The sequence below is a fragment of the Pholcus phalangioides genome, unplaced genomic scaffold (assembly GCF_987345545.1).
Source record: "Pholcus phalangioides strain wild (caught in Gottingen) unplaced genomic scaffold, Ppha-v1.0 ptg000015l_1, whole genome shotgun sequence".
Taxonomy (NCBI): domain Eukaryota; kingdom Metazoa; phylum Arthropoda; class Arachnida; order Araneae; family Pholcidae; genus Pholcus; species Pholcus phalangioides.
The window spans coordinates 49780695-49799333 of NW_028301608.1; the positions used below are offsets into that span (position 1 = coordinate 49780695).

General features: G+C 37.3%; 1 protein-coding gene across 1 annotated transcript in view; it reads left to right on the forward strand.

The window, feature by feature from the left end:
- Positions 1-18639, forward strand: part of LOC149076151 (uncharacterized) — a 41617-nt gene that overhangs the window by 12229 nt on the left and 10749 nt on the right. The window contains exons 5-8 of the mRNA XM_089242188.1: positions 419-538; positions 4917-5042; positions 9018-9366; positions 15410-15477. Of these exons, the coding sequence (XP_089098314.1) occupies positions 419-538; positions 4917-5042; positions 9018-9366; positions 15410-15477 (663 nt within the window). The remainder of the gene's footprint in view (positions 1-418; positions 539-4916; positions 5043-9017; positions 9367-15409; positions 15478-18639) is intronic.

Sequence of the window (18639 nt, forward strand, 5' to 3'; positions counted from 1 at the left end):
CCCGAATCACTTTGCAATGCATAAAAGTGAGTGTTGAAATTTGAATTTTTTGAAATTTTGTTGCTATTACACTAACCCGAGACCTGTTTTTTCTTTTTATTCTCGAGTTTATATATTGTCTGAAACACTTTTATAAAGGAAATTCCAATCGTTTTGTTTTATAAGTGACAAGCGCAGAGATTTACTGTATTAAGGTAATTTTTTTTCTCAATATTGAGTGCATTTTCCTGTTCCCTCCCTTTTTTTCCACCGGTTGAAAATGGGAAGAAAGCTTACTTTACTTTATAAAGTATATTAAAAAAGATATGACATTTTACAGTTGGTATAGTGGGTGGTTTTTGCTAATGCCGTTCAATATGTATGTAGCTCATTCCACGGGTCGTAACAGTATTTATGATTATATTCTTTTCCCTCGTAGCTCTTGATCCTGCATTGCAACCATTTAAATTCAGTCCACCTGAAGAAAGATTGAGTCGTTCGGATGCTATTGTGGTGGATTCTATACATACTAATGGAGCTGATTGCGGGCGTGAGTACTGTGTGTGCGTTTTTCCACTTATTTTAATCTTTCCAATACGAATAGAAATCGAATTTCGTGTTCTCTCTGCTACTATACCAATTTTGGGCTGATTTGTTAAGAACTCAGATTTTTCAACTTCTATTAATCCTTTAAAAGGGCCTATTTTCTAGTAATGGTATGGTATACTCGAGTGAGACCCTCGAGGACTGAGGTGGAGTAGGGTTCCATGTGAACAGCAGTTGAACATGTGTCAGTCGTTCCTTGGGGATCGGCGAAAGCCGGTATCGATAATAATGCCCGACGCGGGCATTCCAGTAGTCGGTCTGCCCCGCTGCGACCGAAAGGGAAAGGGGTTAACATTCCTCTACCGGGACACGGAGAGTGGGGACTCCGCGCTCCTGGTACGGTAACGCAGCCGAACCTGCTGACGTCGGCGGGAACTCCGGGGAGAGAGTAATGGTATGGTAAAATATTTTTTTGGGATTTTTAGATTGTTTCAAGAAAATAAATTCACGTAGCTTGCTGGGTTAAAATAGTTTTAAAGAAATTGATGAGTTAATAAATTAGACTAGTTTTCTTGTTGTTTCTCAAGTTGTTACAAGAGGTAGTAAAACAGCTTACCATGAACATTTAAAAAATGAGGAATGTTGAAGGTGGCAAAGAGTTAGTGCCAAGTTGAAATCTATATAGAAGGGAAAGTGACCTATAATGAGATACTATAGAACGACGTAGAGATTTCGATGCCGTTCGACGTCGTTTACCGATATCGCTCAACGTAAAAATGGCATACATTTGTCTGTATAGTTCGACGTAGCGAATCCGATATCGGGTTCGACGTGAAAATGCCATATATTTGTCGAATTAGTTTGACGTTTACGATTTACGTTATTACAATATAAAACATGTCGACACAGTCTTATATCGAGAAGTCGGCCCTTTCTTCATCCTGCGGCGGCACGCTTGAATTCAAATAAAATAGAAAAATAATTTTTTTTTAATATAAGGCATAAGGTTTAAACATCTTCTTGTAAGATTTATTATTTGTAATAGATTTCTGTATTCCATAGTGTCAAGTCAGGAAAGATTGCTTTCCACAAACATAATAATTTATGATAACGAGAACAGAAGTATTTTTCGATGTCTTTTTTTGTGTAATTCTTGAAAATTCTTCCTTTAAGTGATAACAGAAATGATCTATGACCAATATTTTAACTATTGTTTTCTCTCAATTGCTGAGTTTCCCCTCTTACATATGCATCTAATTTGAAAAAAAATATTAAATGCATTTCTCGCACTTAAGTACTCACATACTGTGTAATCAATATCTGCGGCTTCAGACTTCTTTTAAAAATTAATCTGATAGTTTCCTTAAAAGTTTTTTTATGGCGCAACTACAATTCTCACGGAGCACACTAGTTGAAAAACTCCAATGCACAAGTAAAGTTCTAGTTAGGTTCAGAATTCAGTTTATGAATTCACCCAGGGCCGCAACTAGATGCTTGATCACCCGGCGCAAGCGCGCATTTTGACGCTCCCCTTGTAATGTTAAAAGAGAGGTTTCAGAATGAAATTTGTGCCCCCTCAGGTCCAGCGCCCGGGGCACGAGACCCGCCTGCTCCCTACCCCCTAGTTGTGGCCCTGATACTACTACACAAAATACTTATATTCTGAACGTAAAAAATAGAACTTTACTCTTCCATATACTGATGTAACAATTGTGGACAAGTTCAAAATATTTAATCAGTTATTTTTAATATTTGAAGTATTTATTTGTATAATAATTTTTGTTACTATAACTCAAACTCATCTGTTATTGTTATTAGATCAGATTTTGCTGCTAAGAATTATATAAATAAAGTAAAAATTACAGTCCATGTACCAGTATGGGGTATCATTTCTGATTTTTCCATGCTATGAATTCACTATAGAAGGGCCGAGAAAATCCTAGTCTAAGGGCCCCTACCCCAGGATGTGGGCCATAGGAGCTCAAATAGCCTCAGCTCCTAAGTTCCGGCACGTACGGCTAAAGCGCCGTGACATCCTTTACATACCTTTTTTTTCACAGTGTAAATTCACTACAGAGGGTACCCATTTTAATCTGACCTAAGGGCCCGCCAAAGATCACAGCCCAGCAGGAGAGGGAACAGATTTATAAATTTAAATAACAAAAAAAAACAAAAAACGACCGTAAAAGCAAACAAACATTGACAATGTCTTGGAAAATGTATCCTCTAGTTCGATAGCAATAGTAAAATAATGCTAACCTTTTCTCTAAACGCTGTCTTCGGCGTCAACTATTTGATCTCTCAGCTCTCACGTCTTTATATTTTCATAATAATCCTTATTTGTACCATTATAATTCGTTTAAAAACAATAAAATCGCCGGCCTTCGCAGCTTGTAACTAACGCCGTGCCTTGGTCTCTTCCAAAATGGCCGTCTTCTTCGTTGACGCTCACACTGACGGATGGGGGAAACGCGTGTCCTGTACCGTTCTTGGTCGTTGTCGGTCGTTATAAATGGCAAGTGAAACGTTATGATGAGCGAAAAATTTGGATTATTTCAAAAGAAACTAATTATCGTATAATATATTCTCCTTCGAAACGAAATACTGTAAAAATGAGAGTAAACTATTTTTTCCTTAATTTCTCCCCAATCCTTGTGAGACCATCGAGAGCAAAGCATACATCTTGCCCACTTCTCTACATGGGTGTCCTCTGATAATCGAATTGAATAGAACATGCGTTCTTTATCCAACTGATCGTAATTAAAATCTGAATCATCTGAGTCCGGTAGAGGTGGTTCATCGTCATCGCATGTTTCGTCTTCACTCGAATCTTGTCTTTTCTTCTTGGTTTTAGCCGACTCTTTCGTGGCTTTCTTTTGCTTTTTTTCCTCTTGTCAGCCCGTTTACGTTGTACCTTTTTGTTACTTGAATCGCGATTTTTCTTCAAGCTGTTTCTTGTATGGTGAGTTGGCCAGCAATATTTCTGAACCCGACCGTGGAGAAGACGATGTACTAGGCCATGAGGGGACAGGGCTAATGTCTGACGGCTTCACCACCACACCAGAACGTCCAGGAATGGCTGCCAAATTAGAAGTTGAAGATGGAGAATCTGCTCCTGGAGTGGCTGCCAAATCTGCTCCCAGGCCTGAACCCAACTCCGCATCAGTAACGTGGCGGTCACACGCAAAAAGCCCTGTCTTTCTGAAGGCGTTCACTGAGTTTTCCATTGTCGCGGCTTTTGTGTAGGTTACTGCAAACAGTCTCATAACGAAACTTACTGTAACTACTTGTCCAGGATTGTTTCTAAGGTAAGTTTCTATTTCCACTGCGTATTTCGGTGGGAATATGAAACCAACATCCAGTGGCTGCATTCGGTATGTTGTGTGGGGTGGTATACAAACTAGAGATGTGATTTCTTTCCGCTAAATTCAATGACCTTGTTTCTTGAATGGCTGTAATGACCATCTAAAAGCAAAACAGCAGGATCGGATGAAGTGGGCTTGGTCATTTTCAGGAAATGCTCGAATCAACTCGTAAACATGTCGCTTTGAATCCATCTAGACGGGTGGCAAGTTGAAATTGAGCCAGAAGGAGCTCCTTCCATATTAGAGAATGGAGCATATTTTTTCTAGGGAACACAATATTAGTGGAGGAATGTACAGCCCCTCTGCATTCATGCAGGCCACAATTGTAATACATTTTCCCCTTTCTAAGGAAGTCAGGATGTTCATTTGCTTTATACCTTTTACGGCTATCACTTTGTTCTTCTTCTGTACCACTTTGGACCCTGTCTCATCCACGTTAACGAGAATTTATAAATCGGTGACCCTAGTTGCATCCGGGATAGTGAAACCATTCAACTCTTAGATGAACCGTGGGTTGCTCGAACCAAAATGAGCGACCATGCACTTGTCCACGCTAAACGTCATGCTCCATTCATTTGTCCATGCTGCAATCCTGATTAAGTTGGTCTCTCTCTGGAGCAACTCCCTATCGATTCGATCCTCAATTACCCTCCCTTCCCCCTCCCCAATTAGCTTCACGTCATCTCCGAATTTGCTAGCAATCCCATAAGTACCCTGATCGAGTGTTTTTATGTACGGAAATGAAATTGAAATTGAATTTAAAGTGTTTGTCCATGGCAGAGACCAATATTTTCGGGGGCGGGGGAGTATTTGGAAACTACTGATTTTTTACATTTTTTACTATAGGCCTAGACATTATTTACTTGTTTTTCCGACACAACTAGTTGCAATCACCGTTTTTTTTAATATTCTTAATAATTCCTTTAGTATCTAGAATCTATTTCTGCATTAGAACTTTAATACTACGTGGAAAAAAACCTATGAACTTCGAGATAACGAATTTATTTCGTTTTTATTTATTTTTAGCTACTGTCGGATTTGGGTCGATATATCCGTGGAGCCATGCTGATTTCTATCCGAATGGAGGAGAAATAAGTCCCAACTGCTTATCTTATATACTGCCTTCGCTATTAAAGGGTGACATTTTCTTCGGTAAATGTGTACTCTATAATCAAACCAAAAAAAAAACCCCTTTGGGGTGTGTTTCTTATTTTATACAGTATTTAATGAAACTACTTGATAAATGTAATGTCTGGGGCTTATGAATGTGAATTATGGTTAGAAATTTATTTTCACATTCCCTGAGACGGGAGGTGGTTGGTGGTTCAGTGGCGAACTAACGCCCCTGTATAACATGATATGGATGAATTTTCAAGATGTTAAATTTTACATCAAAGGCATAAATATAGCGAAGATCATTTATCATTTCATTGGTAAATATGAATAAAAAATAAAAATTTTCAAAATCTTTTAGGTTTTTTAAAAATACAATGACAAATCCAGTACTTATTCTGATTCGTGAGATTTTGCAATTCTGAACATGAAAAAATGTGCGAAATGGAATCATAAAATTTTCTTGAAAATATGAAATCAAAACTTACAGAGCATTTAGGCAGAAAACATTTGAATTTCAATCATGAAAATCGTGTTTAACCCTTTGACAGTGTAATTTATTTCTGAAGATTGCAGAAAGAATGCACCAAAAATGGAAATCTTGTTTGTTTGTTGTTGTAAAATAGCTGAAACGAACCTGAAAATTAAATCATTACTCATAGTTCATTTTGTTTTAATGAAATATTGATAGCACTTTGGTCCAATTACTAAAACAAAAAAAGAAATAGGAAGTGAAATGTTTTCGTGAAGGTTTATAGAATAAAAAAAGATTCTGTTAAAAAATGGAAGATTCTGGTAATGTTCACAGTTTTCACGGTATTGTGGCTCCGTTTCAAATTAAAATAAATTGAATTTTTATTGAATAATCTAATATAAGTTTATCACTTGATTCAGAGAAGGTTTATCTCTGAAGAAAGTTTCTTGAAAATAAGAAACTTACAGAGCATTTAAGCAAAAAACATTTTGAATTCCAATCATGAAAATCGCGTTTAACCCTTTGTGAGTGTAATTTATTTCTGAGGATTTGAAATCTTGTTTGTTTGTTGTACATTATATCAATAAGGCCGGGATTACATTATAAAAGATGTGAACGCGCTCTTTTATGAAACTTGAAAAATACATCCAATAAACTGGTCGGTTGTATTTGATCAAATGTAATCGATCAGCTGCATTTTTCAAGTTTTATAAAAACATTTTTACATAACTTTTGCAGTGTAAATCCCGGCCTGAGAAAGATAAACGAACTCAATTCAGGCCTAATGGAAAAAAAGAAAAATACTATAATTTTTATTTGGTAAAACAAGTGTTGTTAAGATACTTGTATAATGATCAAATCGCAAACATAAAATTTTTCTGTTTGCCCAAGCTGGACTCGGCCATCACTGCCAACGGGTTGAACACGTACTATCACTCTACCAAAGTGCACTGATGCGCAAAAATTAAGGACGAGACGGTTTTTCCAATGTAGCGTCGTTTAAAAGTGTTCCGAATCGACACAAATAATACCATAAGATCCATAAGACGTAAGAACATGGGAAACGTATACTAAATTTTCCAGTAAAAGAAATCCAACGGATAAAAAAGAACTTTATTGAAAAACTAGCTTCGGGCACAATTGCACAGGAGACTGAAATGGCCATGTGACAAGTGACTGGCAAATGAAAATCCAGATTTTAGCAGGGGATATAATCACCCCCTGACTGTTATGCGGATTTACATCCTCTGCCCATGCTGAGTAGAAGGTCATCAACGAGCTGTTGAGGCATTGCTGCTGCCCATTCCTGTGCTGTCAAACGTCACTCTAGTTTGCCCCACACGTGTTGGATTGGATTTAGATCCGGGGACCTTGCCAGCCAATCGATGCGTAGAATATCTTCACTCTCCAACAACTCTGCGACAGCTACTATACGATGAGGTGTAGCGATGCAGTCCATGGAGAGCAACTGAGGAGACCATAGCACCTGTAAAAAGACGCACGTGAGCAAAGAGAACCGCGTTACAGTAGCAGGCGCCAGAGCAGTGATGGTAACCTCTTCCCACAAAATTTCATTCCCACGCATTCTGAAAAATGTGCTGCCATCTAGCGGGAAAAATACGTAATCAAGTATTTTGCAATCGAAAAGTGTGTGTGTATATATATATTGCACTGCATTAATTTCTTTATTTTTTTCAAAAAGTTATTTTGTTTGGTGGACTCAAAATTTCCCACAAATGCTAAGATATTTCCCACTGGGACAAATTTTGGCCAATTTTTCCATGAATATGGGAGAAATGTCCCTCAAGTTACCATCACTGCACCAGAGACTGTAACACCTTGGAAGATGTACAGGTACTAAGCATGATAACTGCCCATACGAGAACTCCACCACCTCCAAACCGTCCCTTTCGATTATGTTGGTTTGCGGTTATTGTGTGTTTCCCGCTCTCTCCAGATGTGTATGCGTCAAGAATGGCTTGTCAGACTAAATCCGTTTTCATCCGCAAAGAGCACTCGACCTCAATTTTTCACCTTCGTCCTTAATGTATGCACACCAGTGTACTTGGTTCTTTTCCGAATCATTGAGCAAATTTTTTGTATTATATACATTAACTTTCCAAGTTTTATCGCAGATCGAAACGGTTTCATTTTTCAGTATTTAAATTTTTTTTTCAATTTCACATGTTATTCACAATTTTATGTGTTACAAATGTCATTCTTGAATATTGCTTCAGAAAGATTATCTAACCTTAAAAATATTCAATTATCTAATGTAGATACAGTGGAACTTCGGTTAACGAGCTTAATTTTTTCCGCGAACGTGCTCGTTATGCGAATCAAACTTTTCCATAGGAAATAATGGAAACTCGGATAATTCGTTCAACAATTAGTCATTCACATAAAAATGACTATCAAAAACGGCATTCAATCAATAATCAAATGCATTAATAATTATGCATAATGCAATAAAATATATGTAATACAAACAACACCATAAATAAACATACAAAATAGGATAATGTTTACAAATTAACTTACTCTAAACGACGAGAGAGAGAGGAGGACTATCGCGTTTATATAGGACGATTTACAAACTCACTGTTGTTTGCAAACTTATTATTTTTGCGTGACTTTCAAAAAGAACCTTATCCAATGACACTTGCTTATGCCTCTTTTTTAGGATTTTTGGGAAATGGTAAATTACTATGTTCGTTGAAGAGATTGCACATTGCTACACAGCTTTAATTGGGTGGTTCTTTTCTACAGAGTTTTACTCAGATAAACACATTCTACACATCTCCATAATCTCATTTTATGTGAGGGACTCCTCCTTACTTCTCTCTTCCTCGGACGAGATACCGTCCAGGGACTCTTGCCGGCGCGTGAAAAAGAAATCCATAACTTCATCTACCGTCAACTTCTAGACATTTTTCACCAATAGTTCTGCAATGCCATTCTCGTGCACCTCCAGTCCATGGTGTTCCCCAAGCTCAAAATCTCTTCCACAAGTAGTGGCTCGTGTTCATGAGCTAGCTCCCCCCCCCCTAAAATCACGCTCAATAATATAATCAACCCACAATTGTTTTTCCACAAGCAGAATTAAAAAAAAAAAACCACTTCAAGGTGCACATACGCATCGTTGCTATGCTACATCTAGTTCCGTATCGTAAATATTCAGACTCGCACGTGTGTTAGTTTTCCGAGGGAGGCACGCTTACCGGAGACCGTTGGCTAGAATATTACCCCAAATTCCATAACACACGTGTGTGGGCGAAAGCAAAAAACCATCAACTCCGTCGTGATAACGTGAAAATAAATTTAAAAAAGCGCAAAATTTTTGCTCGTAATGCTAACAATCGCTCGTAAACCGAGTCAATTTGTTCACAATTTTTGTTCGTTATGCGAAATGCTCGTTAACCAAAGTTCCACTGTATAATTCTGTCTCATTAGTATCACCCACAGATTCATAGATATAATGATTTCCTATGTCGATATTTACTGCTGCTTTTTCTTTGTGTTTCTTAACCGGTTACTAGGTTTAATTGAACTCGTTCCTCAGTTTTGCTTCCATATACAAGCTATACTATATTATAAAGTTTCTATAAATCCGAGTGATTGTGAATTCATCGGCCACGAATGCACTTCATATGATAGCTTCAAGAGTGGCGAGTGCGACACGTCTTGCGGTGATGACGATTCCAGATGCGCAGTCATGGGTATGAACTTTGACACAACAAGCTTCGAGAAGAATGGCACGGATGGCTACCGCAAATATTATTTGGACACTGGATTCAATTGTCCTTACTGCAGTAAGTGCATATCGGATCACAATAAAACGAGACGCGGTATTGTAATATTCGCCAAAACTGGACCCTCAAGATTCAGGTTCGAACCTCTTTGGCGGCATAGGGTCAGTCATCTGAAGTTGGTTTTACGCGGTTTTCCAGCTTCGGGGCGCAAATGCGAGAAAATCTCCCATTTGAAAAAGTCTCTCCGCAGGCTGAGACCTTCAACACGATACTTACATAATATTAAAATTCAAAAATTTACTATCTTTATTTCAAATTATTAAAGACAGATGGCAGCACGAAATAAGCACAATGCTGACGACATAAATACGTCAGATCTAAGCATATATACGCACACACAGACAAGCAAAATACTTTCCTGCATTTACCGATTAGTTAGAAACTCCGCAGAGGAATGTTTACGAGGTACATGAACTGTTAAGTAGTAGAAATATTTGCAGTATGAATCAGAAATATGAAGTTGAAAACCATATACTTATCATGACAGCAATATATATGATTGATATACTTACTTATCATGAATGATATAATTTTCATGAAAAAAATTATATTTAAAAGTAAATTTATTCTCGGGCAGACCCGATTAATCGTGTTGGTTAATCGCGGTTAAAAACTCTAGTTGAGTTAATCGACTCGATCAGTCCAATTAATCTTCTAGCAGTCACGTGTATTTTACACATACGCGTAAGCAAGTAAAACGCTGCCGCTTATCCGCCGCATACGCACGACCGCTCGAAAGTTAAAATTCGATTAATTTTTATATTTTTGGAGTTTATAATTACCGTAACTCGATTTATTTGAAGCGGGACCGATCAGATGGCTTAAATTATGATCTCATGCAACTTTCATTGGTGACCGTAATTGAAAATATTTGAATCAATATTTTAACCAAATTTCTTGACGTAGGGAAATACCAGTTCATTTTCAACGAAAACCGGTGATGCTTTGAGTTTCAGACTGAGTTTGAGGAAAATACTTCTTAGGATAATACACAATTTATTACCTCCACTGTGAACTGTTTTCGTATTTCGGGTAAAAGTTAGTTTCGTCATTGTATCAAATAGCTTCAAGTGAACAGCTTTAATTTCTTAATTTGTTTAAAAAAATGTATTTGATATTCCCCCCACCCACCCACCCTATATTTGCTCACATGTAGAAAATAGGTAATTTGGAGTCAATAAAATAATAAAATCTAATGTTATAGCATTAATTGATATTTTATGTGGTTTACTAATACTACTACTTAACTGCGCATGTACCTCACACACGTTCCTCTACGGAATATGTAATGAATTGGCACATGCCAGAATGGCGTTTTCTGGGGTGTATGTGTGCCCTTAACGTATTTATGTTGTCAGAATTGTGCTTGTTCTTACTAGTGCTGCCCATCTGTATTGCAGATTTTGAAGTAAAGAGATTTGATTTTTCATGCTATGCTCGTTTCTTGTTGTAGGTCTGCCTGCTCTCTGCAGGCAGAGTTTTTTAAATGGGAGACCGACTCGAATTTTCCCCCCGAAGTTGGAAAACCGCAGAAACCATCTTCAGCCGACCACCACTGTGCGAACGAGGTTCGAACCGGGATCCTCACGATGAGAGTCCAGCATGATGCCCACATGACCGTACAGAGGCGGTTGCCTATAATACATTTGTTATGTATTATGGATATGCAAACCGTGTCTAAGTTAACCAATATGGCGACTTCCTGCGCGAATCATGAAAAAAAGAAATCTAGATTTAAAGAAACCATGGAAATGAATACTTTTTCCTTTTTTAAGGGGCACTTGATATTTCGATCCCCCTCCCGAACTTCAAGTTATCTATTTCTGCCTGTTTCTGCTTCCAAAAATGCTTAGTTAAAGCTGTGGAATTTCTTCGATGTACTTTACGAGCCCACATAACTAATTTTAAAAGAACCTAAACTATATATGAATTTATGCAGTTGAATATTAAAAGACAATACGGGGACATTAATTTTCATGCTTGAGAATATATAAATAAAAGTTTAAATGAATGTTATAACATGGATATCCACCTCAAAAGTAGGTCCGGCTAATTACTTCATATTTAATCTGACGATAGATTTATCGTTGAGGTATCGGTCCAGTGAGAACCCAGCCGAAGAGAAAGATGCAATTATCGCGTTTTGCACTATATATTAATGTGATACGATACCAATACTTTGTATTTACAAAGGCCTCCAACAGGCAAAATACTCAACCTGGTGGTTAAAAAAAGATGCCTATAAAAAATAATAATGTCAACTATACCTAAACTATTTAAAAAATATAGAAACCCAATAAGAACAATAACAAACCAATAATTATGATAAAATATAACTATAGATACTGCCCGTAAAAAATTATGGTTGTCTCATCTAAGTATGCACAGCCTCACGATTTATCTCAATACGTTTGTCGTATTTCTTTTTAAACGTGTCAATTGTGTTAGAACTCGCGAACCCCGAGGGTAAACTATTCCATTTATTCACAACCCTATTTGGGAAAAATTTCCAGTGACACCACAACCTGGATATTGATAATCCTTACAACATGTTTTGCTCTTAAACTCCGAAATACAAATGAGACAAAAAAATGCGCAACTGCAATAAAAATGTAACTGGAACACCATCCGTAACGAAATTAATAGAGTTGAAAATGTCCGGGTATCGTTTTACTTGTTTTCTTCTATCCAAATTGATACGTTCTGTGTATTTATTTGCTGATTCCAATTTGAATATACTTCTGTTTTACAGTTCAAGAAGAATGTTGAAGGCTCATTCTCAAGTGTCATGCTGACCTCCGCTTTATAAAAGTTCAGCAAACGTGTAATAGCTATAGGACGTGTGTAGTGAGGTTAAAAAGAAATGTATCGATTTTTTTACTCATGTACATTCCGCCCTTATGTTCTTATGTATCAATAAATATTGTACTTATGTACACTCGCACTCTCTATCTCTCTTTTAAACGCACACACACACTGCTATGTACCCTTTTGAAAATATGAAGTTGTCTAGGACGCCAAAAATAGAACAATAAGAAAAACTGAAATGGCTGCTTTAAATGAGCGCAGTCTTTCAGAATGAGATATAATGAGGAACTTTTCTGGTAAGATGTAATAATTTAATTCACTAATTCTTCTTGTTAATCTTGCAAAATTATTACAGTAAAATCTCGATGTAACGATTCTCTGCGGACCAAGAAAAAATATAGTTGTTGGGGATTGTCGTTATATATCGAGAGGCAACACTAATCACGAGATGCCACCGAATTCATGCTGTTGTTGACAATTTTTGGAAATCTGCGTTCTTAGTACAACAATCAGAAAATGAGCTTCAAAGTATACGCCGTGAAAAACTGAAATATATATATTAATTATTTTTATTAATAAAATTTATTTTAGATGCGTTGTCCCTGAAAAGTTTACTGTATTGTACTTATACAGCGTCTTACACAGACAGTGCCAATACACACAACTTCGACAATAGCTTCGGTGATTATGTGGTGCAAAACACCTATGTTATTAGACGCCTTTGGAAGAATTAAAACAATTGACGAAGTTAAAATTGAATTCAACACAATTTTTGAGCAAAATTAACAAAAAAAAATTGATTTAGCGATTTCAAAATACCTTAAAAAATATCGTTATAGGGGATTTATCGTACTAGAGGATATCGTTGCGTTTGGAGATATTTTACATTTCACTACGGACAAGTCCAAGCAAGATTTGAAAAAAAAAAATATCGCTGTAGAGAGATTTATCATTACATCGAGTATCGTGGCAGCGAGGTTTCACTGTATGTTAATAAAAAAAATATGTTAACATGATAAAGAACGTTTTACACTCATGTCCAGAAGTTAAGAATATTTTATTTTTTAAATTAAAATTACAAAACTAGTCAAAAAGTATTCTTATGTGATCTGAAAATGTGTCGCGTGCCGCTTAAATGCTCCAGAACTGTGCCGTGGGTCACCCAAAATGATCTGTAAATATGTCGCTGGTCACTAAAGTGATCTGAAAATGCACCGCGGCAGGGGCAGCTTAAGTGAGGGTGCAAGGGCGTGCTGCGCACCCGGGCGGCAGTTTGTAAGGGGTGGCAGCGTAGACTTTAGTTAAGACCCCCGAAATTTAACACAGTAAAAATTCACATGCCATCACGCTTTTGAGTCATACCTCGACAACGGGAACGTTGGGTAAATAGACACGGCCTCTGACCGCAATACCAGAAACAAGAATGTAAGCTATCGGGGCTGCTCGAGACAAAATCTGTACCCGCGCGGGACCTATTTTTCGCCCCTCCAGAGAAGAAGACAAAAACATTTTCTTTGATTTTTTTCGGCCCTTGGAACTTTTGTTTTTACTCATTCACCTCGGATTTAGCACCCGTATTGAGCGCCGCCCCCGTACTCTGTCACAAGGGGCAAGTGTACATTTTGGTTCCCTCACCCATGGCCCCAACTAAGGGTGAGGCTGACAGGATCCGGTACAGTTCTCATAATTTTTTTCTTTTCCACGCTATAAATTACCTATAAAAGGGCCCTGACTGAGGGCCCCGCAAAAGATCATAGCTTAGAGGCCCTGATCAAGGATAGGAGGGTCATGTCCTCACCCAGAATTTGTTCCACAATAGTCAAATGAAAGCAAAGGAAAAATTGTGCTTATCACTTGTCCGGTCCCTGGAGTAGACCAGAAACACTTTTCAAATAAAAAAAAATTCTTAATGAAAATAACCTCGTTACATAGGCGTACGCAGAAATTTTTCAAGGTGGGGGAGGGGTTCACTGTTTTTTTTCATCTCAAGGGGTTTGTTTTACGTTTTTTTCCAGCAAAATAACACTATAATTTCGGCTTGGGAGCGGGGGGTTAGAACCCCCTTTGCGTACACCAATGACTCGTTATATGTCATTTTTACAGGACACGTGATAATGGCTCACAAAAATAAATGTTGTTTCAAGGATTAAGTTACCTGACATTATTAAGAAAGGTAAAATAATTTTGGAACAAAAAAAACAAAAAAAAAAACAGAAAAATTCTACTTTAAAAGCGGGACGCATGGTCACGCATATTTTGCATGGTAAACAATTGCGTGCGACTTTCTTTTGAAAAACACACACACACAATCAGTTTTATCTCGAGGTCCTCTTCACTGAAGCTCTGCTAGGCTCTTGCCAGGGTCGCCATTAGGAGCGGTATATGAGGGCGGTAGGTAAGCTAGAGTCGTTCGCATGGGGGCGGGAGATGAGCTCGAGCCGCCCCTTCACCGCGGGCCACTTGAGTGATCCGCTACTGTGCTGCGGGTAACTTGAGGGAGGGGTGTGGAATAAGTGTTCAGAAATTGTGCTACACGTCACTTAAGTGATCCCTAAATTTGCTGCAGGTCACTCAAGTCTCGTGAAAATGTGCAGTGGGCAGCTTGAGTGATCTGGAATTGTGCCACGAGTATAACTTGAGTGGTCTGAAACTTTATTACGGGACACTCAAGTTCTCCGGAATTGTACCGTGGGTCACTCAATGACCTGCAAATGTGCCGTGGGTAATTTAAGTGATGTGGAATTGCACTTAAGGTCACTTAAGTGATGTGAAATTGCACTTAAGGTCACTTAAGTGATGTGGAATTGCACTTAAGGTCACTTAAGTGATTTGTAAATGCACCACGGGTCACTCAAGTGATCGGTAATAATGTCGCAAATCTTTTAAGTGATCCAGAAATGTGCCGCTTAGTTCAATTTCATAAAATCCTGTTTACGGGCCACATCAGATGGCTTCGAGGTACATATTTGGTTACGGCCCTCGAAGCCATGGGGTAAATACATATGATCCACACAAACAATACTTATGACAGACGTCAATGCATTTAAAGTGGTAATAAAATGGTAAATTGAGCGACGTTTCAAGGTTTCGATTTTATTCAATCGCCGTCTCTACCTTCATCGATGAGTCACATTCTGCTCATTTTTAGCTAACCTTGTGCAGTGCATTCACTGCTCTATTTTCTCACCATTATAAAAATAGAAATTTCGAGACGACACACAGCTGTGTCTACTTTACGCGGTCGTTACGAGTTCGATGAATCTGAAACTTCTACAGACATATGCGTTTTGTTTTGCTATTATTTTCATTAGGATGGCATCTCAAAATTGTTTCTCCGTCATATTTCTCGTATTACCCGTACTTTGGACAGTGTCGAAAGGTAAAATTGTATCAGTCTAACAAATTATCAAGGAAAGTTTAATACAGTATAGAAATTTTTATTATTTGTATATATTATGCCGTATTTGATTATTATGATTTATGTAAGTATTTAGGATTACACTAAGATTCGAGATAAAAATTAAAATTAATTGCAGATTGAGAATTCGGTTTGCATGGTATTTAAACATCATTCTCAAATAACGTGCTGCAGCTGCTCCCCCCCCCCCCCCGCTTCATAAAATGAATACGAGGGCTACGCGTAAATAATGATTATAATATTTCATAAAATATCTTCATAGCTAACAATATGCATCATGAAAACTATCATTTACGATGCGAGGGGAAAAAAATTGTTATTTTTTTACTCAGAAGCGTTAAAATTGTCACATATGCATATTGATCCTAAATTGAAATGCGCACAGCCGCTCTTACTGGTTACATGAGAAATATAAAAGCGGGTTTAAAATCCGCTCTCTTCAAGAACTTCCCTAATGACTGCTTTCTATTTCTTTCCTTAAGAAGGAAGAAAAAGTCGTCAAAAGAGCGGGTGCTAGAACTCCCAATGCTACCGCAATATTCCACATGTAAACGGGGCCTTAGAAACATATAGTTTAGTTAACTGAGTATCTGAAACTAGGATGTAACAAGGGTATTTGGATTTTTATAAGGGAGGGAAAGTGATTTTTCCCACTTCAGTTCGACTAAGAACTTCCAAGCATTAGCATAGCAAACTTCAGCATTGCGCATGATTTTACACATATTAGAATCTGTTAACCCTTTAAGCGGTTTTTAAAAATTTCCTGATCCGCGTTATAACAACTGTCACAGTGGAAATCACAAAACCTTCCATAAATTGCCACCTATTTTGAAGAAGAATATTTTTTTCTGGATCTCGTGAGCTGATAAATGCATTCCTCCCAACGCAAAATAATAATAATAATAAAACAATGAAGGAATTGTTATTTGTTATGTAAGCATGATCTTATACAACCTCGAAGGGAAAGGAAAACCCATTCTTTCTCTCAATCCCTACTGTTATCAGACTTTGAATAGAAGCTGACTCCGCCCACTAGCAGTTGATTGACAGGACGGGGGGGGGGGGGTAAGAAAACATGTTGTCTGGAGAAGAAAACTTACAATTGCATCTGGGCGCGGGGTTGCTGATATGAGAGTGTTTCAAGAACCCGAGATATTTCGGGATTGCCTCTGTAAGGGTTAATCTTCAGTAGCTTAGATAACGCTATAATTGTTGGTTTCGGTAGCAGTTGCAAATGTTACAAGTAATCACCTGAAAACACAGATGAAGAAAATATATATATGTTGCACTTTGCCTAAAACACTGATAAATTTACAGTTCAAACAACGTTTTTAAGGCAAATAAAAAATGCATTTAAATTGTCTAAATAGGTTATTTAAATTCTTTCATTATTTGTCTTGAAAATGTTGTTCGGATGGTAAATTTATTAGTATACGTATATAGGTTTGCGTTCTTGACCCGGTAACATTTGTAAAAAATCCCTCAATTTCAACACGCGAAAAAATTATTTTCATAAAACCCGTGATTATCATTTGAGCTTTTCTCCACCCATTAATGACTATTGACGAGATATCTCGTCCCTGTGTGAAATGGAAGGAAAGACAGAGCAACAACTTTCCAATTAGGAAATAAAGAACAGGGTGGCCATATAAAAAAAATTTAGATTTTTATTTTATTTTATGGTACATTGTATTTTCACTCTTGAAACTGATACAGAGTGATTTTTGAGCATTTTTTAAATTAGAGCTATACTTCTACGACGAACGGCTAATGAGATAAAGGATATTCCAACATTACTCGATTCTTTGCAATTTACGATGAGAGCGACTTTGATGATGATGATAACGAATGAGTTGAGAGCTCATTGTGATGTACGACAGTAGAGTGATGAGGAAATTAATTTCTTCTAAAAATGAATAATATATTTATTTAAAATAAAAAGTTTATCTGCGATGAAAACTTTTTTCCCTAATTTTTAGCCCAAAAAGATCAGGAGATTCTAAAACACTTGAAATACGGTATTTATTTCTTTAAAAAGAGATGAAATCCTCAGCACTATATCTAATTCAGTTTTCCAACAAATCGAGTGATTGAAGCACCCGCACTTCAATTAAGGCTGTCTCGTATATGAGACATCCAAGGCTGTAAAGCAGTGGTTCCCAAAGTATGGGTCGCGACCCACACCCTAGTTAATGAGCTGGGGAAGGGGGTCGACAGAGATTCTCCAAGATGAAAACGTTCGAATGAGAAATTAATTTTCATTTTTCGCACGATAAGTAAAAATTTGTAAAACCTAAAACATGCTTGTACTCAATTGAACAGCTATTACCGTATCATATAATGCAATGGATTCAGAAAGAACCAACCGATTTTAAAATATTTTTTTATATCTTTACAAATTTAAGCGGAACGATGAGTACTATGCGAATGTATAGGGGGGGGGGTAATGTCTACATTTTAGATTATGAACAATCGATAACGCTAGGTGTCGTTTATTGAAGCTCTTTTGATGAAGAAGTATAGTCATTGAAAACATTGGGAGGGCTCAAAGATATCGGGAAGAAGGAGGCGGGAGTTAAAAATGAATTGGAGGGGGGGGGATTACACAGGGCTCTCGTTATAAGAAAAAATATTTCTGCAATTGAAAAATAATTTTGTATAAATTATAAGTAGTGTGCCATAACCCTGAAAATGTTATGAATATGAAAAATAATATAACAAATAAACTAAAACCGTCTTTATGCAAAAGGAATTCGAAAATGCACTGGGCCCTCCGTTTTTTAATGGTAATCCCGAGTTTGGTTAGTCTGTTATTAATTCTGCTTAATTCTGCTTAATTCTGCATCATTTGGATAGGCAAGAGACACGTATTCCGTTCTATCCTGCGGGTCTATTCATGACACCGGCCGAAAGATTCACAGCTAAATAACGTGAGAGTAGTTGGAAATCTCATATAATAAAACAGTTCTGCCAACTAAATAACGAAAAATAATTTGATTTCATCCGTTATTGATTACGGATATTAAAGCACATTCATTAACAAAAAAAAAAATAATCAAGAATGTCTGTCTGGGAAAAACGGGACATGTGGTCACAAGATATGATCCCATTATGGAAGGGTTC